Genomic DNA, 26,605 nt, shown 5'->3' with positions numbered 1-26,605 from the left:
CAAGGTGCTCAGTTGCCCAGCAAGAATGAGCCAGGGGGCGGTGAGGGACAGCTCTGTTCTGGTGGGAGGCCAATTGCTGGCAGTTTGGAGTGGGGGTGACGTCCCTGCGGAGCATGGCTCGGGCGGCTGCCGTGGGGAGGACAGGCTGCAAGGGAGTAGCATAGGGCATCAGAAAGCCAGGAGGAGGACCTGCCGCGGCAGAGAAGGGAATGACAGAGGCCTGGACCGGGTAGTGACAGACCGGGAGAAGTGACAGTACAAGGTACACTTGGGACTCGGATTGCCACAACTCCCTGATGGACTGTGTGGGGGAACAGTGAGCCCCTGTGGGCAGCCGCACGGTCACCTCAGGTATCGTTTCACAAATGAGCCTCTGCTGTGGTTGGGCGTGAAGCCTGTCACTCCAATCCTTAACAAGCCATGGCAGAGAAAATGTGCATCCCCTGACGCACCCAGCCCTGGCACACACGTGCAGATGACACCTGGACACAGCACTGGGTCCCACAGGCTCCCCACTGAGATGCTCTCCCGGCTCAGCCACACCCACACACTGGGTACACATGAACCAAGTGCAGGTGTAGGAGGGCTGGGTGGACCCGAGTACACCTCTTTGCTGGGTGAGTAGGCAGGAGGGGCCATGAAGCTGAGTCCCAGCCAGGCTAGACGCCAAGGAGCACCGGGTCTAAGCTGCTGCGCCTTCCTCTGCTCTTCTTGGACCCTTTCGTGCTTTTCATGGCCACCACTTGGCTGGGATGCTACTAGTATTCAGCAGGTGGAGGCTGGGGTGCTGCTCAACATCCTCCAGGACAGCCCCCAACACACAATATCTGGTCCAAATGTCAACAGCGCCAAGAGGGAGACACCCTGCCCTGGTGCAGTGCACACTGGGGATAGGGGCTCGATACGAGCTGCCCATGGGGAGGCAGAGATGACGTGAGTGGTAGCAGGTATGAAGGGAGAATCTGTACCAGCCACGCATCTCTAACATGGCTGGCACTTCCATGCACTCCTGACTCGGGTAAACTGGCAACTCACAGAAGTCACAGAATAATGGAACCAGGAAGTGGTCCCAGAAGTAGCCTCCTCCACAGACCAAGAGTGAAGGCCAGGGAGGCTTCAGAACGAGGAGTGACCCATCAGCTCCTGGAAGCAGGAGGACCCCACACAAGCAGGGACCCTGCTAAGCTAGGAATGGCCACTCCCACCTCTGCAACAATCTCGGCAGGCAGGACCCCTACTGCCTGCCCCAAGGAGACACTTCACAACCCCCGTGTGAGTGGCTGGGTTCCCAGAGCCCTCAAGCCATTCCTGCTAGCCCAGCACACTCCATGCCCACACAGATGGCAGCGCCAGCTCCTGCCCTCCTCCCACGGGGCCAGGAAGCATCTCCAAAAGCTGCATTTTTTGCTGATGACACATGAAGTGAATATGTGAGAAGGATACATCCTCTCACCAATTAGCTGCTTTTCCTGATGCCTCTGACTCTCCTCCAGTCTCAAGGGCACTTTCATCAGTGGAAGAAAGCCTAGTGGCCCAGGGACTGGCGACGTGCCTGTTCACTGGAGTCCAGTTCAGAGATCCCAGGGGAGCTCCTGAGGCGCTCCTTTGCAATGACTAACTCTTAATCAGTTCTAAAATAAACCCAAGGACATGGTCAAGGTCCCAACTGTCCCTCCAAGGTGGGGACCGGAAATAATCATCTCTCAGAACCAAGCCACTTGTAGTCAAGCACAAAGAAGAGAGCCTGCCTCAGAGGCCAGCCCAGGGGCCCCAGAGGCCCCTTGATAGGGCTGATCCCTCCATGGAGTTCTGGGCTGTGCAGTTGGAGTTGTCTTTTGTCTCTCAGCTATCCTGCAGCTCCCAGAGAGAGGATCCAGCCTGTGCAAGAAGAGCTCCAGTGACGAGGAGCTCACCGTTTCATCGAGCTTGGTTAAGTGGTAACAGTTTCAAAATCTCCATCAGAGACACCAAGGGAAGCAGAAGGTCAGCAGGGATCAGAAGCTGAGACCAGGAACCCAATGTGGGCTCTGTGCCTGGCAGCTGCACCAGCCAAACACCTCACCATGCCTCTGGGAACCTCATCATATCAGGGCTGCCCGACAGCAGCAGAGCAAGCAAGGGCAAAGGGCAGCATGAGTTTCAGCTGCTCTGCACCTTGGCCAGCACTTGGTGCTGTCAGTTTCATTACTTTAGCCTTTCGAGCAGGGGTGGTACCCCACGTGGATTTAGTTTGTTTCCCTAATGGCCAATACTGAGCATCGTTTCAGCTGCCTCACCGTCATCCTGTATCTTCTTTGGTAAAGTGTAATAATTTAAATCTTCTTCTAAAGCCATTTTTCAATAGCGTTTGTTTTGTTTTCTTATTATTGAGTTTTTATGTATTCTGAAAACAGACCTTTGATTTGTGTTTTGCAAATATTTGTTTTGATTCAGTCAGGGGCTTATTTTTTCATTTCCTTAACAGTGTCTTCCAAAGAACAGAAGTTTTCAATTTTGATGAAGCCAAATTTGTCTGTTTTTTTAAGGATCATGCTAAAAATGTTGCCTAACCCATGGTCACAAAGATTTCTCTCCTGTTTTCTCCTAGAAGCTTTATAATTCAAGGTTTTACAGTTGTGTCTATGACCATTTTGAGTAAATTTTACATACAGTAGGAGCGACAGTGTAAGGTTCGTATTTTTTGGCATATGGATGTCCTGCTGTCCCAGCAACAGTCGTTGAAAGACTATCCTTTCTCCACTGAACTGCTCTTGCACCTTTGTCAAAGATTAGGCTGGTCTGAAGGTAGTGAGTCATCTCAATTGATTGTTCAGTCAGTAACAGATCAAACTCCTTGTTGTACTCTTTTCCCGTTCTCACTACTGCACTTGACTCGTCTTAAAACAAACAAACAAACAAAAACAGAGAGATCACCTGATTATATGTAGTGTGGGACTATTTCTGGACTGTTCTGTTCCACTGATCTATGTGTCTATTCCTTCATCGATACCACACTGTTGCAATTACTATGGCTGTACAGTAACTCATAAATTAGGTAGCATGGATCCTCCAACTTTGTTCTTTGTAAAAACTACTTTGGCTATTTTAATTATTTTGCCTTTCCACCAACTTTTATCTATCTTTTTATTTAAGAGACGGGGTCTTGCTATGTTAGCCAGGTTGGTCTTGAACTCCTGGCCTCAAGCAATCCTCCTGCCTCAGACTCCCAAAGTGCTACAATTACAGGCATGAGGCGCTGAACCCAGCCCACCTTTTATTTTATTTTATTTTATTTTTATTTTTTGAGATGGAGTCTCACTCTGTCACCCAGGCTGGAGTACAGTGGCGTGATCTCGGCTCACTGTAACCTTTACCTCCCAGGTTGAAGTGATTCTCCTGCCTCAGCCTCCTGAGTAGCTGGTATTATAGGCATGAGCCACCATGCCCAACTAATTTTTTGTATTTTTTGTAGAGATGGGGCTTCACCATGTTGGCCAGACTGGTCACAAACTCCTGATCTCAAGTGATCCACCCTCCCCGGCCTCCCAAAGTGCTGGGATTACAGGTGCAAGACACCACGCCTTGCTCCACCTGATTTTTAGAATTAGCTTGTCAATACCTACAAAAATGTCTGCTAGAATTTTGGTTGGGATTATACTGAATCTGTAATTTGGGAAGAGTTAACCTCCTAATGATATTGAGACACCTGATCCATGAACATGCTATCTTTCCTTTTATTCAAGCCTTTGATTTTTGTCATCATAGTTTTACAGTTTGCAGCAAACAGAATGTGCACATATTTTATATTATTTATAATTGGGTATTTCATGTTTTTTGGTGCTATTATTAATGGTACTTTTCTCAAAATTTTCCATTTTCAACCATTACAGATAGATTATATAAATATAATGAATTTTTGTTATGTTGACCTTATATCTGGAGACCTTGCTTAAACACACTTATTACTTCTAATAACTTTCCTGTAGATTCCCTAGGATTTTCTATGCAATCATGTGATCTGCAAAGGGAGATGGTTTCATTTCTTCCCCTTTGGCCTGGATGGTTTTTCATTTCTTCTTGCCTTCTGGCACTGGCTTTGACCTTGAGCACAATGATGACACGGTGGCAAGGGTAGACACTCTTAGCTTGTTGGAAGGAACATTCTGATGCTTAACGCATGACATCCTATTCCCAGAGTCTCCAGTTTTGGTGATAGTGTCTCGGTTCTTGATGCAGTATGAGCACCTTCCAGGAGAAGGCCCTAGGAGAGTCAGGAGCCCATGGAAGCATGGCCACAGGGTGGGCAGAGCAGGGCCCAGCTAAGTTGCTCTGGCCGTGCAGGAGAGAGGGCTGCAGCTGCTCTGGGCCCACCCAGATGCACTAAGGGCCCTGCTCTGCTAAGAAGTCCTTGGGGCTGGGCAGGCTCTTTAGGCCATACATGCCCATAAATGGGTCATCCTTGTACACATCTGGGCATTCTTACAAAGCCTGGACAGAGTGGCAAGGCAGCACTGGTAGACTCCTGAGAAATGGAACCAGGAGTCCAGGTAGCATGGCTTGTGAATAGAGTTTGACTCTTGTAGCCAGTCACTAAGCTGGGGGTTTATGGTCATGTGGCTGGGCACAGGGAACTTGGTAAGCACTCAACCGGTGCTTCTCATAGCCCTAAACAGACATGCACCCTATACGAGGAGAAACTGCCCTGCAGAATGGGGTCCAAGCATCACCCTCTAGCTCTGGGTCCTCTGGTGGGCTTGGCTGCAAATGCAGCCTTGTGCTCACCACAGTCAACTGCACGTCTGATGGTTACATGCCACAGTGCCTACTTTCACCCAGCCTCAGGCACGGCCTCCGGAGGACAGCTTTGTCCTCCCACCCAGCAGCCCTCCTGGTGTGGAGGGACACTGACAACATTCCACTCAGGGGCAGCTTTCACTGTTGTGGCCCAGCCTCTAGCTGCAGCCTCTCCTCCACAGGGCCCCTGGAAACAGAGATGGCCAGCACACCCTGCCCAAGCTGCTCTTCTACAGGGGCCACAAGTCCAGGGGCTTCCACAAGTCCCCATCATTTCATTCCTACTGTGGCACCCAAGAAAGAAAGAAACTCATACTTTTGATTTACATTTCTCTTGAGATCTGAAATCACACAGAGCTGCAGCTACACCGGTGTGCAGAATGACAAAGCATGACAGTGGAGTGTGAGGGGTGTTAACATCTCAGAGAGCAGTGGCCCACCTGCTCCTCTCTTTTTGCAAGTGGAAGGGAGAGGATCACCCCAAGATCAGATTCCCTGTAGTGTCTACCTTAAAGCCCCGCCTGGTGGTGAGGACTCTGATCTCGAAACTGAGAATAATACTTCATCTTTTTCTTGAAGATTCTAAGGTAAAAATGGATGACTGTAAGCAATGACAACTGTCACTACCCTCCATATCATCATACTAGAGAAGAGGAAGAGCTCCAATGTGGACATAAATTAGAAGTCTAGGCTGGGCGCGGTGGCTCATGCCTGTAATCCCAGCACTTTGGGAAGCTGAGGTGGGTGGATCACTTGAGGCCAGGAGTTGAAGACCTGGTCTGGACAACATGGCAAAACCCCGTCTCTACTAAAAATACAAAAACTAGCCGGGTGTGGTGGCATGCGCCTGTAGTCCCAGCTACTGGTGAGGCTGAGGCACGAGAACGGCTTAAACCCTGGAGGCGGAGGTTTGAAGACAGGTTTGAAGCTGTCAGTGGTGATTTGTGAACAAACAGCCACACTCGAGTTCAAGTTCATTTGTGAATGCTGCCTGTCACCCCAGAATGGGAAGGAGGCAGCTGGAGGGGTCGTGTCAGACACGCCCACTAGAGTAGCGGCATCAAAGTCTCTGAGACAGCTCTGTGACAAACGCTGCCACTGCTGCTGCGCCACGCTCCATAAACTCTCCTGAGTCCTCACCACTGAGGAAGCAAAGGGACGCCCAGCCTCCAGCCCCAAATAGGAAGGCTGACTTGGGACGTCCTATCAAGAGTCTCACCTGGGTCCAGACACATGAACTTGCAGCACTCTTTGGGGTCCTTGCGGTACTGTTGGCAGCCCTGGGGCCTCTCACAGAGAGCAGCCACACACATCTCAGGCTCCCCTCCATGGCAGGTGCAGCTCAGGCATGGGTCGTCCCCCTTAGGGGTGAAGTAGAACCCTTCATCCACCACGTTGTCCTTGATGTCAACACATGTTTGACCTGCAATGAGCATACATTGTGTACAGATGTATACACTGCCAAAAAAGGTAGCCTCCTCGTGTGGGCCACACTGCCAAAAAAGGTAGCCTCCCCATGTGGGCCTGTGAATGCTACCTGTTACCTTAGAATGGGAAGGAGGCAGCTGGAGGGGGCATGTGAGACATGCCCACTAGAGTAATGGCATCAAAGCCTCTGAGACAGCTCTGTGAGCAAACGCTGCCATCACTGCTGCACCACTTGACGTGAGCTGACCTTCCCCACCTGGGCCTGGGGAATGAACAAGGCAACTGAAGACTTGGCCAGATTGTGCTAAGAGTCTTCCTAGGGCTGGAATGCCATGGATCTCTGGCCCACGGCACAGGGAGTGGCTGTCCAAGAGCAGTCACTACAACACACTGTTAGGACAAAGTACATCTAGCCAGGGCAAATGGAGGCCGGAGAGCCAGGATGGAGCAGAATGCCAGACTCCAGGGTCACTGCAGAAGTGTTTGCCTGGAAGTTGCCGAAGTAGATTACTTATGAGATTCTCTCAATTCTAAGACGCAGCTGCTGTGAGTATTACCCATTTCAAAATCAGGATGTGTCTAAGGAAGCTGCCAGTTCTGCTTGGGAAGACAGTCCACTGGACCTGAGGCACACTCTGCACAGAGCTGACCTGGGATGAGAGTAAGAGGAATGGCCATGGCTAAAAACCCAGAGTCTTCAACTGGTAGGCAGATGTTGCAAATGCCTGGAGGAAGAGACAAGGAATGAAGGAGCCTCCAAGAGAGCCTCCCTCAGTGAAAGGCAAAGAGACATGAGAAGGCAGCTTCTTACAGTCTCCAAATGGGGTAAGGATGTCTAGAAAAAGACTCTTCCGAAATTTCACAATCACAGGTCTATGCCTCACTTAAGATTGCAGTCAGCCGGGCACGGTGGCTCATACCTGTAATCCCAGCACTTTGGGAGGCCGAGGCAGGCAGATCGCCTGAGGTCAGGAGTTCGAGATCAGCCTGGCCAACATGGCAAAACCCCGTCTCCACTAAAAATACAAAAATTAGCCAAGTGTGGTGGCATGTGCCTGTAATCCCAGCTACTCAGGAGGCTGAAGCATGAGAATCTCTTGAACCCCAGAGGTGTAGATTGCAGTGAGCAGAGATTGTGCCACTGCACTCCGGCCTGGGCGACAGCATGAGACTCTGTCACCAAAAAAAAAAAAAAAAAAAAAAAAAAAAAAGGATTGGGGTCAAATCTAGGTCACCCATGTGGTCAGGAACTCCCAGGGCAAGATACTCACATACAATTATTCCCTGGCTAAAATAGAGAAAAAAGAATGAAGAGAAATGAACAGAGCTCCCAGAGAAATGTGAAACACCGTTAAGTATACCAACATATGTGAAACAGGAGTAACAAATGGAGAGGAGAGAAAGAGGCAAAAAAAAAAATAGTCGAAGAACTAACAGCTGCAAACTACTCAAATTCATTGAAAAACAATAACCTACACATCCAGGAAGCGCAACAAATTCCACGTTCCTAGGATAAATGCAAAGGAGCCACAAACTGACACATCAGAGTGAAAATGCTGAAAGCGAAAGACAAGGCGAAAACACGAAAAGCAGCAAATGGGACGTGACTTGGTACTTCTAAGGGAACCCCAATAAGACAAACAACTGACTTCTCAGCAGAAACAATAGAGGCTGGGGCAGTGGGATAACTGCTCACAGAAAACCATCAACTAAGATCCATATCCAGCAAAGATATCTTCTGAAAAATGGAAGTAAAATAAACTTTCCTAGACAAACAACAAGTGAGAGAAGTTGTTTGCAGATCCACCTTATAAGAAACACTAAAGGAAGTTTTTCAGGCTAAAAATATGCAATCCCCAGACAGTAATTTGAATACAAATAAGAAACTGAAGAGCAACAGTAAAGGCAATCATGTGATTATAAATTATAGCCTACATGCATAGTTTTCCTCCTTTATTCTCTTAGCTGATTTAAAAAGCAATTGTATAATATGTATGGAATGTAGTATTGGGTCTATAACATACAAAAGTACAACACACTTAGATTTGCCAAGAATGGCACAAAGGTGGTGCATGGGAGCAAAGCTATACTGGACTAAAGAACCTTGACCTAAGTCTCACACCTTATTAAAACACTCATTCAAAACACATCCTAGACTTAAACGTAAAATGGAAAATGATTACAATTTTAGGGAAAAAACACAGAAGAAATGTAAGACTAGGCAAAGAGAACTTGGACTTGACACCAAAAGAATAATCCATAAAAGGAAGCTGGGCTCAGTGGCTCACACCTGTAATCCCAGCACTTTGTGAGGCCGAGGTAGGTGGATCACCTGATGTCAGGAGTTTGAGACCAGCCTGGCCAACATTGTGAAACCCTGTCTCTACCAAAAATACAAAAATTAGCCAGGCATGGTGGCTCATGTTGGTAATCCCAGCTACTTGGGAAGGTGAGGCACAAGAATCACTTGAACCCAGGAGGTGGAGGTTGCAGTGAGCCAAGACTGCACCACTTCACTCCAGCCTGGGCAACAGAGTGAAACTCTTGTCTCAAAAAAAAAAAAAAAAAAAAAAAAATCCATAAAAGGAGAGACAAATAACTAGGACTTCATTAAAATTAAGAACTTTTGTTCTTTGGCTAAACTTATACTGCCAGGAAAAAACAGTAACAACAAAACTTTTGTTCCTGAAAGCTCATCTGAAGAGGATGAAGGCAAGCTACAGACTAGAAAAAATATTTGCAAACCACATATCCGACAAAGGACTGGTATCTAGAATACATAAAGAACTCTCAAAACTCCACAGTTTAAAAAAGAACAAAACAGATCATTAGTTCACACCTGTAATCTCAATACAGGAGGATCACTTGAGCCTAGGAGTTGCGTTTGAGGCCAGCCTAGGCAACATAGTGAGATCCTATCTCTATAGAAAATAAAAAACTTAGCCAGGCATGACGGTGCACACCTACAGTTCCAGCTACTCAGGAGACTGAAGTGGGAGGACTGCCTGAGCCCGGGAGCTGGAGGTTACAGTGAACTATGATTGCACCACTGCATTTGAGCCTGGGTGACAGAGCAAGACCCTTTCTCAAAACAAAACGAACAAACGATGCAAAGAGAAAACGGAAAAATAATGTGAACAACAGAGAATATACAGATGGCAAATAAGCACATGAAACATGAAGAGGTTTTAACATCATTAGCCTCAGGGAAATGCAAATTGAAACCATAAGGAGCTGCATGTCCACATACATATCTGCATACTTAACAGAAGGGCTAAGATGAAAAATAGTGAAAACGGTAAGCGCTGGGGAGGATATGGAGAAATTAAATCACTCCTACGTTGCTAGTGGGACTATAAAACAGTACAGCCGCTCTGGAAAACAATTTGCTTGTTTCTTTAAAAACTAAATATGCAACTACGATACAACCAAGCAACTGTAATCCTGGGCATCTATCACAGAGAAGTGAAAACACATTTGCAGCCAGGCGCGGTGGCTCATGCCTGTAATCCCAGCACTTTGGGAGGCCGATGCAGGTGGATCATCTGAGGCTGGGAGTTCAAGACCAGCCTGGTCAACATGGTGAAACCTGTCTCTACTAAAAAGACAAAAATTAGCTGGGCGTAGTGGCACATGCCTGTAATCCCAGCTACTCGGGAGGCTGAGACATGAGAATCGCTTGAACTCAAGATGCGGAAGCTACAGTGAGCCAAGACTGTGCCACTGCACTGCAGCCTGGGCAACACAGTAAGACTGTCTCTCACACACACACACACACACACACAAAAGAAAAAAAGAAAAAAAAAAAAAAAGAAAACATGTTTGCATGAAAACCTGTATGCGGATGTTCACGGCAGCTTTCATTGTAATAGCCAAAGACTGGAAACAGCCCAGATGTCCTCCAACACTTGAGGCCTATAGTTTGAGACCAGCTTGGGCAACATAGCGAAATTCCGCCTCTACAAAAAAAAAAAAAATACAAAAATAAGTTGGGCACAGCGGCATGCACCTGTGGTCCCAATTACTCGGGAGGCTGAGGTGGGAGGTTCACCTGAGCCTGGGAGGTTGAGGCTGCAGTGAGCAGTGATCACACCACTGTACTCTAGGGTGACAGAGACCTTGTCGCCAAAAAAAAAGAAAAAAAAAAAAAAAAAAAGGAACAAATCATTAATAAAAGTAACAATTTGGATGACTCTCCAGGGAATTAAAAGTGAAAAAAGCCGACCCCAAAAGGTTGCAACTATATGTTTCCATTTATAGAACATTTCTGCCTCATGATGATACCTGACAAAGGCCAGACCACATATGACCAAAGGCCTCTGACCTACCACTTCTGTGGCAACCAGTCTAGGGCAGTCAGGATCTGGCCAGTGGCCACCAGCTTCTCTATGTTGAGTCCATACTTCCAACTCGAAACCCACCAGGGAAAGTCAAATATGTTCCCCAAACCAATCACCTCCACTGCCCTGCTTTTAGTCAGGCTGCCTCTAATCAGAGCATACCTGGAGCCTTTAGGGCCCTGGTGAAGAGCCACTGTGCTGGACCCAACTCCAGCTGCAGGAGGGTCAGAAGCACTTGTGAAGGCTCCACCCTGGATCCTCAGAGCACTGGGCCTGCCTAAGGCTCAGATGCAGTTAGAACATCAGACACTACTATCAGCATGCTAACAAGCCTTGAGTCACACAGTGGACTACTGCTAGGTGGGCTGCAAAAGACACTCTAGAGATGTGGCCCAAAGGGATGACCTCAAGTAGAGGGTGGAGCAGACATTAAGAAACCCACCCACCCCCCCCCCAGCAAACCAGCCTCCACCCAGAACAACAATGCTGCTAAATACGAAAGCCTGAGGTGCACTGAGGGCAACTACAGTGCCAACAAACCCCAAGCCCAGCCCAATTCTCGCCCAGATCAACGCCCTGCACTGTACTAAAGACATCCCAACAAGAAAGGCCTGGTGGAAGTAAAGGCATAGCCACTGCAAGCACAAAACTACTGAACTCAGTCTCTATGGTCCCACACAAGATGTCAGAGTTCCAATGAAAAGCCTAGAAAAAAGTACCATGCTCCAGAGACAAAACAATCAAAAAACGAGACTCAAATATGACACAGATGAAGGAACTTTCCCGCAGGGAATTTAAAATAACTACGATTAATTTGTTAAAGGCTCCAGTGGAAAAGCTGGACAATATACAAGGTTAGATGGGAAATTCAGATGAGAGATGGAATCTATAAGAATCAAATGGAAATCCTAGAAATAAAAAAACAGACAAAATCAATGAAAACAGATGAAGAATACCTTCAACAGGCTCATAAGCAGACTTGACATAGCCAAGGAAAGAATCAGTAAACCTGAGGACAGGTCAACAGAAATTCCTCAAACTGAAGGACTAAAAGAATCCAAGAGACATGATGACTAGAGGCAATGCATGATTCTGGACAAGGAAAAAAATAGCTATAAAGGATATTATTGGAACAACTGATAAAGCTGGAATAATGGATTGTGGATTACTGTATAGTACTGCATCCATGTTAAGTGTCCTGATTTTGATTCATATAGTGTGGGTACATAAGAGAGTGTCCTTGTTCTTAGGAAATACACACTGACATATAAAAGACTTAATTAAGGTCCACAATACCTTCAGTTTACTCCCAAATGACTCAGAAAAAATATGCAGAGAAAGTGAATGATAAAGCAAATGTAGTAAAACTGAAATACTGTAACTGGTGAGTCTGTGTAAATGGTGTATGAAAGGAAGTTCCTTGTATTATTCTGGCTTTTCCATAAGCTTGAAATTATACCTAAATTAACAAGTTACAGAAGTCTCCCTCGCCTGGCCCAGATGGTCCCATAAGGTGGTTCTATCAAACACTCAAAGACAAGTTTATCTCCAACTTGGACAAATGGATTTAGAGAACAGTAAAATAAAATGTTTGCCAACTCATTTTAGAAAACTAATATAGTGTAATACAGAAATGAGTCAATGTAGTCCCAGCCACTTGGGAGGCTGAGGCAGGAGGCTCACTTGAGCATAGGAGTTCAACACTGTACTGTGCTATGATCGTGCCTGTGATTAGCCACTGCATTCTTGCCTGGACAACATAGCGATGTCCCACCTTAAAAAAAAAAAAAAAAAAAAAGAGAGAGAGTCAAGGAGAGTATAGAAAAAAATGTAACAGGCCAACCTCACTTCTTAAAAGAGTTTCAGGCCAGGCGCAGTGGCTCACACCTATAATCCCAGCACTTTGGGAGGCTGAGGCAGGTGGATCACTTGAGGTCAGGAGTTCAAGACCAGCCTGACCAACATGGTGAAACGCCATCTCTACTGAAAATACAAAAATTAGCCGGGCATGGTGGCACATGTCTGTAATCCCAGCTACTCAGGAGGCTGAGACAAGAGAATTGCCTGAACCCGGGAGGCAGAAGTTACAGTGAGCTGAGATCACATCACTACACTCTAGCCTGGGTGACGGGGCAAGACTCTGTCTCAAAAAACAACAAAGAGTTTCAAAAATTCTAAGTATCAGCAAACCAAATCCACCAATATAATATATTTATATATATAAACCATGAGGATGGTTTAACATCAGAAAATCCATTTATATGAAATAATGACTGAACAGACTGAAAAAAAACTACATAACCCCAATAAAATCCACTAAAAGCATTTAATAAAAATCAATACACTTCTGTAACACAAATATTCCCAGCAACCTAGGAATAGGTACTTCTTTGACTTCATACAGGTACATTCTAAAATCCTATAGAAGGCATTCTGTAGAATACTGATACATTAAAATAGCATTCTAAGTTGAGAAGACAAAAATGCTCACTACCACCATTTCTAATCAACACTGTCCTGGAGACTGCAGCAAGAAGAGCTGACTGGGCAACATAGTGAAACCACATCTCTAATAAATGTAAATTAATAAATAAATGTCAAAGATTTGAAAGAAGAAACAAACCCATCTAAATAGAAAATCTACGAAAATCCACAAACTAAGATAACCAATAAAGGAGTTTAGAAAACATATCCTAAAATTCACATAGAAAAGGGTCAAAAATAGGCAACATAACAGGCAAGAACAAGGCAGAGGAAGTCGTAACACCAGCAGTCAAGATTTATCATGAAGCTCTCTCTGTTGCCAGCCACCTGGGAGGAGCTGCCGCCCTGGCCGCACATCTGCAATGGATGGTCGCCAGGAATCATCCGGCCTGATCAAGGGGAATAAGCAGACCCACAGCACTGAGCCTGAGAACTTAAAGGCTGCAGCTCCTTCCACTACAACGAGCTGATTCACCGCAGGACTGTGGGTGTGGACCCGGCAGCTGATGGCAAAGGTGTGGTGGTGGTCATGGAGTGGAGATCTGGCCAGCAGAAGCCAGCCACCTCCTATGAGGGGACTACTGTCGGGTGGACACAGTGGCTCACACCTGTAATCCCACCACTTTGGGAGGGCGAGGTGGGCGGATCACGAGGTCAGGAGATCGAGACCATCCTGGCTAACACGGTGAAACCCCGTCTCTACTAAAAATACAAAAAATTAGCCGGGCATGGTGGCAGGCGCCTGTAGTCCCAGCTACTAAGGAAACTGAGGCAGGAGAATTGCTTCAACCTGGGAGGCGGAGCTTGCAGTGAGCCGGGATCATGCCACTGCACTCCAGCCTGGGCAACAGAGCGAGACTCCGTCTCAAAAAAAAAGAGGACCACCGTCAACAAGAACGCCTGCACCATGCTTGGCAACATCACACACATGATCCGCAAGAACAAAGCCTCTCCCCAACATGCGCACAGCTGCCATCCCAGAGCCAGCACCATCCTGCAAAGCCAGAAGCCTGTGATGGTGAAGAGGAAGGGGACCTGCCCCACCAAGAGCTCCTGAGACCCCTGCCCCCCAAAAGCAATAGAGTTAGCTGGCTTTAATAAAAAAAAAAAAAGAAACACACCATAGACTGGCAAGGTAAACAGAGAAGCAGAGAAGCAGAGAGAAGGATGGCAGAAATGGGAGTGGGGAGGTGACCAACGGACTTAGATGCTCCAGAGATGCCAAGTCCTTGGGTCATCATTCCCATTTACTCTCTTAACAACACTGCAACAGGGAGGACAGGGATGATTGTCTCTTCCGTGGGAAAAGAACAGTGAGCTCTAAGATGCTGACCAGCTACCCTGGTCACAGAGCTGCAAATGGGCCCCAAGAACAAGGTGTGAGCTGGTGAGGGGCGTCCACCGCAACACGGCAAATCCCTGCTCCGAAACCTTGAACTCAGGGTCCAACAAAGTGACACAAGGGCCCAGACATTCCCCAAGAACGCCAGCGCAAGGGGGCTTACTTCTTTTACACAGAAATGAAGACTTCTCGTAGCAGCTCTCGGCGTGCCAGCTGTGGAGGTCGTGGTGCCGTAGGGTGGGGAAATGGAAGCACTGAAGCTGGGCACAGAACACGTTGTCGTTCTCAGACATGGCCGAGGCAAAGATGGGGTCTGGGGGCAGGAACACCTCTGAAGAGCCTGTTGGGGAGATAAAAGGTGGGGCTGGACAATATCACATCAGAGAACAAGCTGTGCAGTCCTCAAGGGGACCATGGCATCAGACAGGATCATGAACCACAGGGCCTGGACCGCCAAGTCCTGGTGGTCACTGTGGCCAGGTGTTCACTCAGGACTCCCCAACTTCCTGGGAGTCACCCCAGGTGGTGGGCCTAGCAGGAGCCACTCCTTGGAGCCTGCAAGCACACAGGCCACAAACCCTGGGTAGCAGTAAGTTCCAGCCTGAGCGCCAGAAAAGGGTGCTGGATCCCAGTTAGTGGGCGGCATTTAAAGTTAGAGCAACAGCATGAATAACAAAGTAATGGATTGTGGCACACTGCATTAAAATGCAAACGGGGGAATGGGCAAGGGAAACAGGCAGGGAAGTTCTCCCTTAGGACAGAACACTCAGATAAACAGAAGACTTACAAAGTCCACCCAACACCCATGAGAAAGGCGCCGTCAGGCAGCATCGGCACTGGCCGGCACTGCCACCAGCTGGCTGCAGGGAACACTTAGGAAGCACTGGCTCCCGAGGACCTCTCTCACCTCAAGGGAAACTGTCACCCACTCAGCTCCCGCCTGTCTAAGCCAGGCACAAGGCAGTCAGAAACCATGTACCCTCGCCGCAGACAGCGTGAGGGTTGAGGACTGCTAACCTCCAAGCCTCTCTTTTGCAAGGTTCCAAGTGGGCTCTGGCCACACCCAGGGCATGGCACAGCCAGCCCTAGGCCCCACTCTCTCCCCTGCACGGCCCTTCCAGTCTGGGCTGCCAAGATTCCTTGAGGCTTACCCGACCAGGATCACTGGAAACACAAAGCAACCTTTCCAAGAAGCAGAATAATAAAAGCACACCTGGTGCTCTCCCCCTCCTAAGATAGCAGCAGTGCAGCTCACCCCATTTATAAGCCTCCAGCATTCTCACCTGCGTCTTTTGGAGCTCTGTTTACACCCAGCACTAAACATGGGACTCTGCCTCAAAAGAGCCAGTGAGTCTGGAGGCAGGCCTATGCTGTGCACCTGTGGACACGTGGTGACCTGCCACGGGCAGGAGGACAGCTCTCAGGAAGCTCTGAGACCTGCAAGACCTGTGCCGGGCCAGCAGGCAGCCACAGCAACAGCTGCGCCCCCTTCCCAGGGACATACAGGCCCAGCATCTCGCCTGCCTCATCTGCATCTATCAGACCCACAGCAGAGCAGGAAAGGGGCCCACTGTCCGGAGTCACCTCCCCATACCACCTGGAGGGCTGGTCTCCACTGCTGACAGTGGGTGCCACCACCATCACGCTGTGCACCACCCCACCTTTCCTCCAGGCCCCTGAGCCCCTGCACACCCTCCTCATCTCCCGGATGCCCTCTCACCTAAGTAGAGCCCCTCCCCTTTTAAACACTGTTTTCTTCACTATTTGCCTTCTTGTCCCATGGGAAGAAAACCAAAAGGGTTCCTTCCAATCTTTAACACACAAAAAATCTTCAGCGCTGAAGCTAGTTGCCAGCCAAGAGCTCCTGCCCACAACTACAGTACATGACGGCAGACTGAGACCACGGCCACAAATGACCTCTCCGGGCAGAGTCCTGGGACCCAGCATTTGCCCCCCAAAGCTGCCTGGACTTGGTCACAGCAAGTCAGAGTGGGTCAGGCAACCAGCAAAACAGGGTTCGTGTGGGACTCTAGGCCAGGGCCCAGAGAGCCACACAGTGCTCCCTCCTGGCAGCAAGCTGCATGGGCACCTGTGTAGCGCCCCTGCCCAGGGAAGCTGCTGGTGGCTCTGCATCCAGGTGCTGACTGGGGGCTGGTCACGTGGGGACGGTATGCCTACCCGAGGTGCAGCCTTGCAGAGCGGGCAGGTGTTCATCTTTGGAGCATCCCTGGAAGAGCTCACATTGGCAGCCACGAACAAGGCAGCCTGTGGGGCTGGAGAAGAGGCTGGGGAGTGGTAGGTGATAAGGGTAGTAAAGGAAGGGGCTGCTGGCCTTGATGGAACTGTGATTTCTATGAGAAACGAGAGCTGTGAACAAGGGAGCAGAGGTGAAAAGGACCCCGGCAGCTGTGTGAGGAGCAGTGGGGCTGGGGCCAGGAGACCAGACAGAGGCCACCAGCACAATCGGGTGAGGGATGATTGGGTGTTAGATCCCGGTGGGGGCTGCAAGACACTGGTGCCAGGTGATGAGATCCTGGACATATTCCAAAGGTGTGAGAGGAGCCTGGAGGCTTCCCCATACTGCACTGGGGATGACTCCTGCAGATTTTTCTCCAGGGCCTCCCATTTCCTCCTGGACACCCCCTTACCTCAAACATCCCGCTCTTCCTGAAGGACCCTCATCCTAGAGAAAGGCCCTGTGAGCAGAGCTGCCCTGGCTACCAGAGTGACTGGGAGCAGTTCCCCGTGCAGAGCCCTCCTCCCAAGCCTCCCTCCAAGACATTCCTCCTCACCCCCTGCCACCCCAGCAGATCCAGTCCTCACCTCGACAGGGTGGCGGCAAGTTTCCAGGTGCCCCTCCCATATGTCCACACATTAGGTGTGCGCAAGACTCTTGACAGGAGCCTTGGGCTGGGCCGTCACCAGCCACCGGAGGACACCCTGCTCCCGAGACTGATACACGAGGGCATCTGAACCTGATTACCTCTGCCACCACATCTTCTCCCACATGTGTGAGCAACCACTGCCACCTCCGTGTCTGCCGCTGCTCGCCGAGCCTGGGGAACCCTCCCCGGCCCCCCAGTCCCCCATTGTTCCTGTGGTGGGGAGACCTTCACTCACTTTTCTGAGCCCTCAAAGAACCTCCCCTTCCTGTCTCGCCACCTCCGCAGCCACAGAATGAGCCTCCACTCAGGCCCACCAGGGGCTGTCCAGATGCTCCCGAATGCCCCACCACGGTGGCAGCTGCCCCACTCAGGGGCTGTCTCCCCTCCAAGAACTGTGGCCTGACCCCAGCTGACCCCATCCTAGACCAACGGTCAGCTCACCCAGAGGGCAGGGTCTCTACAATGCACCTTCCAGTGGCTGCTAGGCCAGCCTGGCCCCTCTCTCACTGCTGACTGAGGCTTCTAAACGCTAGGTCCCACAGGCTGGCCCAGGACCACAGCCCTGCATGCTGGCCTCAGCGGGCAGCACCCTACAATCCCTCAGGTACAGCACCAGAGAAAGAAGACGACGGAGACCATGAAGGACTGGTCACAAGATTTTGGGGGAGAAAAGAAGGCTTCTACTAAGTCACACACCTCCTGACCTCAGCCAACCTGCAATGTGCGTGCTGAGACACCATGGCGGACAAATGAGGGCCAGGCACTGAGTAATCTTAAATGAGCAAGTGACACAACATGTGGACACATGAAACACGCTGTTTTCACTTTTATATTTAAGGTAAATATCAAGTATGACTCACCAGACAGAAGCCACTCTGCTGGTGCTGACGGGAAGGCCCTGGGAGCAGCACGTGAGGCGGTGTGGATGATTCTCCCTAGACAAGGATCTGTATTTTTTCAACCTTTCTGCACAAATGTTACAGAAATCCTGGCCTCATGTCTTCTGGCAGCAGCGGCAGTTCTGTCTCCAGGGCACACCATGACCTGGTGCTGTCAAACCTGCAGGGTCTTGGCCCCTGGGCGGGGCTCACAGGCTGGTGTGGGCCTGGGGGAGCGGCTGGAGAGCGCTCCACCAAGGCGCACAGGAGCCCTGCGGAAACGAGCTCCCAACTTCAAATGTGTGTGCAGGGTGCCAACACATGGGCATAGTAAGCGTCTATGTACCATGGTATCACTCACACCCCAATCCAGAACATATTATACAACACAGAAAAGATGGACAACATGTAGATGAAAGAAACATTTTTCAACATCTTAACGTGAGGCCTTCCCACCATCATTAGCTAATATTCTCAGGTACAATATTTTCTTAGGGAAGGGTTCAGAATGAATAACAAACGACTTATATCCACTTCCCATGGTTTTTTGGGTATTTTTTGGGGGGCCAACACCTCAGACCCCAATAAGCCTTCTGCTTTGCACCATGTCCCCAGGCAGGAGAAGGGCTGGGCTGGGCTGGGCTAGACGTGCTCTTGCTAGCTTGTTTTATACCCAGTACTGTCTTCACTCTGCAGCCTGCTTTTGGTACAGGAATTTTTAAAACGATGCCACTACGGAGAGAGGAGTGCATGCACCCGAGCCACCTCGGCACTGACCGCACCCTGCTGCTTGGCTCCTCTCTGCCCTACCACCCTGGGAGCCCCTCCCCTGCAGACTCCAGGATACTGGCTCCTAAAACCACACAACCACAGTCCTACTGCTGCACCTAAGAAAATGAATCTTCCACAAGTCCCCACTCATTTCTTGAATTGTCCTGTGGAAGTTTTTTATAAGCCTCCCAATCTAGGACACCATCAAGGTTCATGTGCCACATTTGGTTTTGTGTTTCTTTAATCTCTTTAAGCCCAGAACCACTCATGATGCTGAGCTGCATCAATGGCCAGTTATTCTGCAGCAGAAGAACTATTGTTATTGTTACTATTTGTTTTGTGACCACTATTTAAATCCGCTAACAGAGTTCCCGAATCCATTTAACTGGGCACAAGCAGGCAGCGGCACACGGTCACCTCCGTGGAGCTCCGGGGTGCTGTGGGGCCCCTTGCACATTGAGCCACACAAATAGGGAGCTCTATGCGAGCCGCAGCTGCCAGCACCAACACACGTGTTCAATCTTTTTCTAAATTTTAGGTTCGCTCTCCTGCCTGATGCTCCAATGGAGTCACTGAGCTGCACTTGGCCATTAAAGCCCACCCAGGACCCTTGCCATTCTCACACCAAGCATGGGGCCCCCAGTCCCCAACTCTGAATGTGCTGTCATCCCACTCAGAATCATGTCTTCTCTTCAACCACCAGTGTCAAGAGGACAAGCTACCAGGAGAATTATGCTCTATGAGGCCAACTTTGACTCTGGGGCCTGGAAACCCAGAAGCCACTGATTAGTCAACAGCAATCTAAACAATGCACTCATAAAGCCGGGGAATGCAAATGTGGCTGGGGCTCTCAGGAGGGCACTGGTGGTCATGAGAACAGGGTGACATCTGTCTGAGCAGGACCGGGACAGCAGGTGTGGCCCCAGTCTGCTGGGCTCTGCAGCCCCCACCTCTGCTCCTGCCCTGTCCCAGCAGCCAGGCACGGCCCCGCCTCTGTGGGGCCCTCTTTTTCTCCAGGGAAGCCGGCCGCCCAGGCCTTGACCCTTTTCAACCCCGTCCCCAGGCCCATCACTCCTCCATTTGTCCTTAAAGATACTTAAGACATCAACAGCAGGACTGGGATGTGTTTATGAAAAGAACCCAAATCCTAGCTCAAGCCACAGGCACAAAGTACAGCCCAACAGACAGGCAAGGTGCAGGGCGAGGGAGTGTGGCCCTGGCGGCAGCTGGAGAGGGCACTGCTGGAGTATGTCCAAGAGGAGCTCGCCAGTGCCAGGGCAATGGGACAGGAAAGGCAAGCCAAGTCCAAGCACAGGGAATGTAAAGGAAACAGCAGCCATGTTTCCTTTACATCGTCTTGGTATTTCCAAGCAGCTCAGCATAAAATATTTGCGCGCACACACACACACGCACACTCACTCTCTCTCTCTCTCTCTCTAAGTCTATCTGCCTGATAGTTTCCTTCAGGTCTGGATTCTACGTCTGACCTTCTTTGTCCTGGCAAGCTTGTCCTCCCCTCCAGCCTGCCAGGGGCACACTCTGCATGCTCATTTTTATACTCCAAGATCCTTAACTTCAAAAGGAGGCAGGGGACAATCTAGAAAGCTGGCCAAAGTGAGATGCAACAGAGGGTTCCAGAGACAGCCACAGCCCAATGCAGGGCCTGATCTGCAGGCTGCACTGGCCCTATGACCACAGCCCTCCCTGCAACTGGGGCTCACCCACTCCATGTCCCCTGCACAGCACCCCTACAGGCCAGGAAGCACTGGGTGAGAGGGAGGAGAGGAGGCCCCAAATCAGGGTGACTCTGCCCAGCTTCAAACACTCCCACACACCAGGAGGGCTCACCTTTGAATGCCACCTCCCAGCGACCTTCCAAGGAGTGGTTCCGGCCGGTGATAACATACTGATAGCCAACCCACAACCTGCAGGGAACAGAGACAGAGACAGAGATCTCAGCGGCAGGAGGGATGCAGCCATCAATGACTGTGTGTTTTTTGTTTTTTGAGACGGAGTCTCGCTCTGTCACCAGGCTGGAGTGCAGTGGTGCGATCTCGGCTCAATGCAACCTGACTTCCTGGTTCAAGCAATTCTCCTGCCTCAGCCTCCCGAGTAGGTGGGATTACAGGCACAGGCCACCACGTCCAGCTAATTTTTGTTTTTTTTTAAGTAGAGACGGGGTTTCACCATACTGGCCAGGATGGTCTCAATCTCCTGACCTCGTGACCCACCTGCCTCGGCTTCCCAAAGTGCTGGGATTGTTTTTAATAGCTATACTGACCTCCAGAACACTCAGCTTCTCACATGAGACACTCACGTTAGAATGCATTAAAATTCAAAACAAGAAAGTTCACAGGGCAGGAAAAGTTTTATCTCAGGGAACTCTTGCCAAGACTGTTTCTATGAGCTAAACTGGTAAAGCTTTCACAATTTAAGCAAGAACAATCTTATTCTTGGTAGACATGAAACCCCATGAATACAACTCGGTGACTATGCTAAAACCACAGAACAGGGCACTCCACAGGGGTGAGTTTCATGGCATATGAACTGCATCTCATTAAAGACATAAGCCCCTGCAAATATCCACTACCATGGAGGATGAAAACACTTGCACGGCTTCCCGCTCAGAGCCAGCCCACCTCAGGCCTGCAGCCTGCTCCTGAGCACGCAGGCCTAGCACTGAAGGGATCCTGCACTAGGATCTGGCTGACTGCCATAAGCTCCTGCCTAGTCCATGCCCCCTGGCCCAGCTTTCCAGCCCCAAGCCTGGAGATGCCCATCAGCAGGTCTCCCCGCGTGGCAGGAGCCCAGGGATGGCACACTCTGCCCTTGGCCTATGCTGTGCAACCACAAGGCTGTCCTCAGAGATGGGGCTGCCCTGCCCTCTGGGCTATGCCCTCTTGCTTCTCCACTGGACTCACAGGCCTGTCCTCATGGGGTCAGTACAACAACCTGTGAGCTAAGAGTTAGTTTCCTCCCTTTGTAGCTGCAGAAGGAAAAACAACTCCATCTTGTGATTTGCCAAACTCTCACAGGGCGTAACTGTGGAGTCAAAACCCAGCTTGGGTCTTGAAGCGAAAGCCCCCTTGCTTTCTCGGGGGGAACCCCCACCTACTGCACACCCCTCGCACCAGGCCCACGAAGCCCCACACCAAGCAGTTCTCCCCACACAAGCGAGCACCCCCAGCCCCCTGCCTGCGCTCAGCAACTGCAGTTGTACACAGAGATGGGGACCAATGAAAGGGGCTGCCCCACAGTCCCACAAAGTAGCAGCAGAGTACCGCCTGCCCCTGCTCCCAGGACCCTCCACCTATCTCGATGCACACTCCTACCCATGGATCTCCTTGGCTTCCAGTGGGTGAGGCTGGTCTTCCCAACCTGCTGTCTGCCAGCTGTGCCCCAGGAGTTTACTGAGTGGTCAGAGGCCATGTGCTCAGTAGTCATCAGACTCCAGCCCCTCAGGTCCCCAATCCAGGACTCACTTGCGCTGATCCTTCCAACCAAAGCTCCGCTCGGGCTGGTCCCATTCCTGGGCCAGGACAAAGCGCAGCTCCTGGTCGGTGGAGAAGGTGGCGAGAGAGCCATTCAGGCGCTGGCAGGTCTGCGCGGCATCCCAGTAGTTCTCCCCGCTCAGGTAGACCCTGTAGCAGCTGGCCGTGCCTTCGTAGTGGTGCCACCCTGTCGGGCACTTCCCTAGGAAACATAAAGGACAGAAGGGGAGTTGTCCCCCAAGTTAGGATCCAGCTCCAAAATGGAAATTATATGTGCTCCATCAGGGACAGGCACACCTTGTAAATCACCCTAGAGAAGTGGAGAAACTGAGGCTCAAGAGGACAAGCTCTGCTTCTGAAACCACATTGCAGAAATGCTCAAGTTTCTCTAAAACACAGATTCAATGATACAAGTACATTTGGTGACTCCTCCCATTTCTACAAGATCTTTTAATTTATTCACTAGTCAAGAACGGCTGCTGAATTAAGTCTTGTAAAGCGGATTTCATTCTCTGGGTTAACAACACAGCACAACTCCCATGCAGTCCACTTTGGGTCCTGCTTCCAATGCCTAGCTCTCCTGGCCTCTGCTGCCAGCTAGCCCACTCCCCTCTCTCCCTTTTCTACTTACATGAGCATTTGCCAACCCTCCACTAAAACAGCAGCTCAAAGGATAACAGCTGGGAGAGCCATGACACTGTGTGACCCGCCCCTGCCTCCCACAGGCGAAAAAAATAAGGTGTGGGCGATGCCACAGCTGGCAAAGCTGAGGAGCCAGCCAGCACTTGAGTACCAATGAGTCTGGCCAGCATTCTCTCACTTCCTCCACCCATCACTTCCGACTCCTACACCCACACATGGGAATGCCTAGTAATTTACAGCTCACCTTAGGTAACACCAGTGACCTGTTATATAGAATCTTTAACCTTCAAATGTTGGGTACCTCATATTAGTACACTGGAGAAGAGTGACAAGTTTTTTGCAAAGCCAGTTGTAAAATTAAAAATGCCATTTTTAAAGTGCATCTATGTCTTGTGGCACTAGTAAAACTTCTAGAGATGTATCCCGATGTATTTATTATGTAAGCACGTGTGTGTGTGACTTCTTCACAAAGGCATATAGATTACGGAAAAAGAAGGGCACCCCTGGCCCCTAAGCATGGCCACAGCTGGACAGCATGATCTGCTCACCATGAAGGGTACACCTGAGTGTGCGAGGAAGCTCTTTAGGTGCAGACAAGGAATCAGAGGGCTGGCAACAGTGGCTCACGCCTGTAATTCCAGCACTTTGGGAGGCCAAGGTGGGCAGACTGCTTGAGCTCAGGAGCTTGAGACCAGCCTGGGCAACATGGCGAAACCCCCTATCTACCGAAAATACAAAAAATTAGCCAGGTATGGTGGGGCACACCTGTAGTCCCAGCTACCCGGGAGGCTGAGGCTGGAGGATCACTTGAGCTCAAAAGGCAGAGACTGCCTGCAGTGAGCCGCAAGTGCGCCACTGCACTCCAGCCTGGGTGACAGAGTTGAGACCCTGTCTGAAAAAAAAAACAAAAAACAAACAAACAAAAAAAACAACAATAAAAAACCCCAAGGCATCAGCTCTCGAGAAGGTGTGTTGCACATTCATTGCGTGTTTCCTGGGTGCCACACCAATGCATGCAGCCTGACCACACGCCCCACAGGTGGCTCAGCACCGTCTCCATGGAGAGATGAGGACACTGAGGCAGGCAGAGGCCAGGCCCCTATCTCAGGCAAGGTGAGAGGAAGCCCTGTAGGGAGGCAAGCTGGCTGAGGCATGGAGGGAAGGAGACATCCCAGGATGGGAGCCAGCTGGCTGGGGCATGGAGGGAGGAAGCGCTCCTGTGCACTGACTCATCTTCTTTATGTTCTGAACTTGGTGCAGTTGCTTATTACCCAGGCAGAAGTGCTGCCTGTTCAAAACTGAACAGACAGGCAAGGGGAAGGAAGAACACGGAGCCGAGCATCAGGACCCCCTAGGGCTGCACTGTGAACTGCCCCTTCCCTAAAGGTGGCCTCTCAGCCCCAGCATCTTCACACACCAAGCCTGTGCACCACACTTCCACTGTGGGGACCCCTTCGGGCTGTGGGCACAGGCCGGAGACAAAATGCATCACCAGGACATGTCCAGCCCTGCTTCAGCCACACTGACATGCATGACCACCTGGAAACACCTGGCCCCACTCTGGCCACCCAGGGTTGGTGGGGGTTCTGCCAGAAGCAGACCTGGTCACCTCTGAGGTGCTCCCCAGTGCTGAAAGTCTGGGGGCTGAGGAGTAACACAAGCAGACAGGCCCAAGGCAGGGCAGCAGGCCCATCCAGTATCAGTCCTGCCTGGCCCACAGCCACTGCTCAGCGTACCTGGGCACCTCGCGCCTGAGAGGGTCTGCTCAGGGCCATTTCAGGGTGGCTTTTCCTCCCCTCAACCTTCCTTGATGATCTTATGCGCCTTTAAAATTTCAATGTCATAAGTAATTTATTAAATAACTAATCACCTGAAAAAATTTTCTTAAAATGGCTGGGCACGGTGGCTCATGCCTGTAATCCTAGCACTTTGGGAGGCTGAGGTGGGTGGATCACCTCAGGTCAGGAGTTTGAGACCAGCCTGGTCAACATGGTGAAACCCGGTCTCTACTAAAAATACAAAAATTAGCCAGGCGTGATAGCACGTGCCTGTAATCCCAGCTACTTGGGAGGCTGAGACAGGAGAATCACTTAACCTGGAAGGCAGAGGTTTCAGTAAGCTGAGATTGTGCCACTGCACTCCAGCCTGGGTGACAAGCGTGAGACTCCGTCTCCAAATAAATAAATAAATAAGGAGTCGAGCCTTCCCATTCTATCGCTGTACCTAAACTCAGAGCTGGTTTCCTCATTTATAAAAGGGAATAATACAACTTTGGAATTTCCAAGGGCCAGTGCCTTCTGGCCCTGAAAAGCAGTCACTTTGTGAGAAAAAGCAGCCTGGCTTCAGAGCCAGTTGACTTCCTAGGGCCTTGAGTCACATACCACCACTCCAGAGCTGGGTGACTGCGGGTGGGTCATCATGCAGCTTCATTCATTCCCGTCACTGGCCTCCAAGGGCTGCTTTGAGAAACCCCTCACGCAGCACAGTAGTGCTGGAGAGGCAGGGGTCGTGTCAGGCTTGCACTCCCCAGTGTCCCAGTCAGGGCAGGTCTGCAACTTACTGCTGAAGCGAACGGGCTGCGCCACGTTCACCGCGTGGAAGTGCGTAGGGTCGCCTCCTCTGGCCCGCCCCTGCCGCGGATCCACAGCCTCCTTCCCATGGTGAGGACGCACCTCCCCGGTCACTTCTGAAAGCAAAAGGAGACATGTGCTATGAGTCCTGCCTGTGCAGTCGCAGCCTCCCTGGCCAGCATGGTTCAGACCACTGAGGGCTGCAAGACCTGAGGCGGGGGCCTGTAGCACAGAGTCGGGCAATGCAGGCTTTCTTTAGAGCCCTATGAAACACTGCTGCTCGCATCAAATGGGTCCCGTGTGCTTCTTATTAAAATTATGCCTTGGCAGTTTTTGTTTTTTAAGTTACTATTGTGAAATGGAGGCCCTCTTCATTGCATTTTCTAACAGGTCATTGCTGGCACAGCAAAGGGTCCTGCATAAATTAAAATCCCTCAGCAGCTCCAGCCCCATGGGGATGGCCAATGAAAGAGTTCTCTCCAGAGCCCAGGCTGCCCCTGCCCCTTCCTTGAGGGCCTTCTCTCCCAGTATGAAGGAGACCCACGTGTGCAACCTTCCTCTGCAGCCCTTGTCCTGGGGCCTGAGCTGTCTGTCTGTCTCACTGCCTGCTGGTCCCCCATGGCTGTGAAGGCCTCCAGGCCAGGACCTCAGTATGTTCCTGTCTGGCTCTTTGGTGCTTGGCACAGGCCCTGGTGTGCAGCAGGTCTCAGTGCATGGCTAGAAGGTGTGAACGGGCAGCTGAAGATGAGGAAATAACTATAGTTTTATGCAGCATGATCTAATAGTAATTTGCACACCAGTCCTTCCACCTACACACACTCTCTTTTGTCCTCCAACCCCCTTGTGAAAAAGGAGAACCACGCTCCTCCCATCTCACAAGGTGAGGGGCAGACTCAGAGAAGCGGACTGACTTACCCAAGGCCATGGTGCAGGGGAGAGGGCCCTCATGGGCCCGCCCACCTCCCACTCTGTCTGTACAGGTGTACCCTGATGTGTCATGA

The 26,605-nt window shown here is 50.4% G+C and overlaps 1 protein-coding gene and 1 pseudogene across 4 annotated transcripts in view; one reads left to right on the top strand and one right to left on the bottom strand.

Moving 5' to 3' along the window:
• DGCR2 (DiGeorge syndrome critical region gene 2) overlaps positions 1 to 26,605 on the bottom strand; it is an 84,982-nt gene that overhangs the window by 6,173 nt on the left and 52,204 nt on the right. For 2 of the 4 annotated variants that reach the window (XM_024239629.2, XM_054542963.2), the window contains 5 exons: positions 25,595 to 25,720; positions 22,384 to 22,594; positions 20,750 to 20,826; positions 14,531 to 14,707; positions 5,993 to 6,196 (listed from right to left, as the gene is read on the bottom strand). In XM_024239629.2, coding sequence (XP_024095397.2) covers positions 5,993 to 6,196; positions 14,531 to 14,707; positions 20,750 to 20,826; positions 22,384 to 22,594; positions 25,595 to 25,720 — 795 coding nt within the window. 4 annotated transcript variants of the gene reach the window in all.
• On the top strand, positions 11,855 to 14,082 carry LOC103888929 (large ribosomal subunit protein eL28-like; annotated as a pseudogene).

Source organism: Pongo abelii, chromosome 23, assembly GCF_028885655.2.
Source record: "Pongo abelii isolate AG06213 chromosome 23, NHGRI_mPonAbe1-v2.0_pri, whole genome shotgun sequence".
Lineage (NCBI taxonomy): Eukaryota > Metazoa > Chordata > Mammalia > Primates > Hominidae > Pongo > Pongo abelii.
Note: the sequence above shows the minus strand (reverse complement) of the source record. Positions and strands in the feature narration are given on the sequence as shown.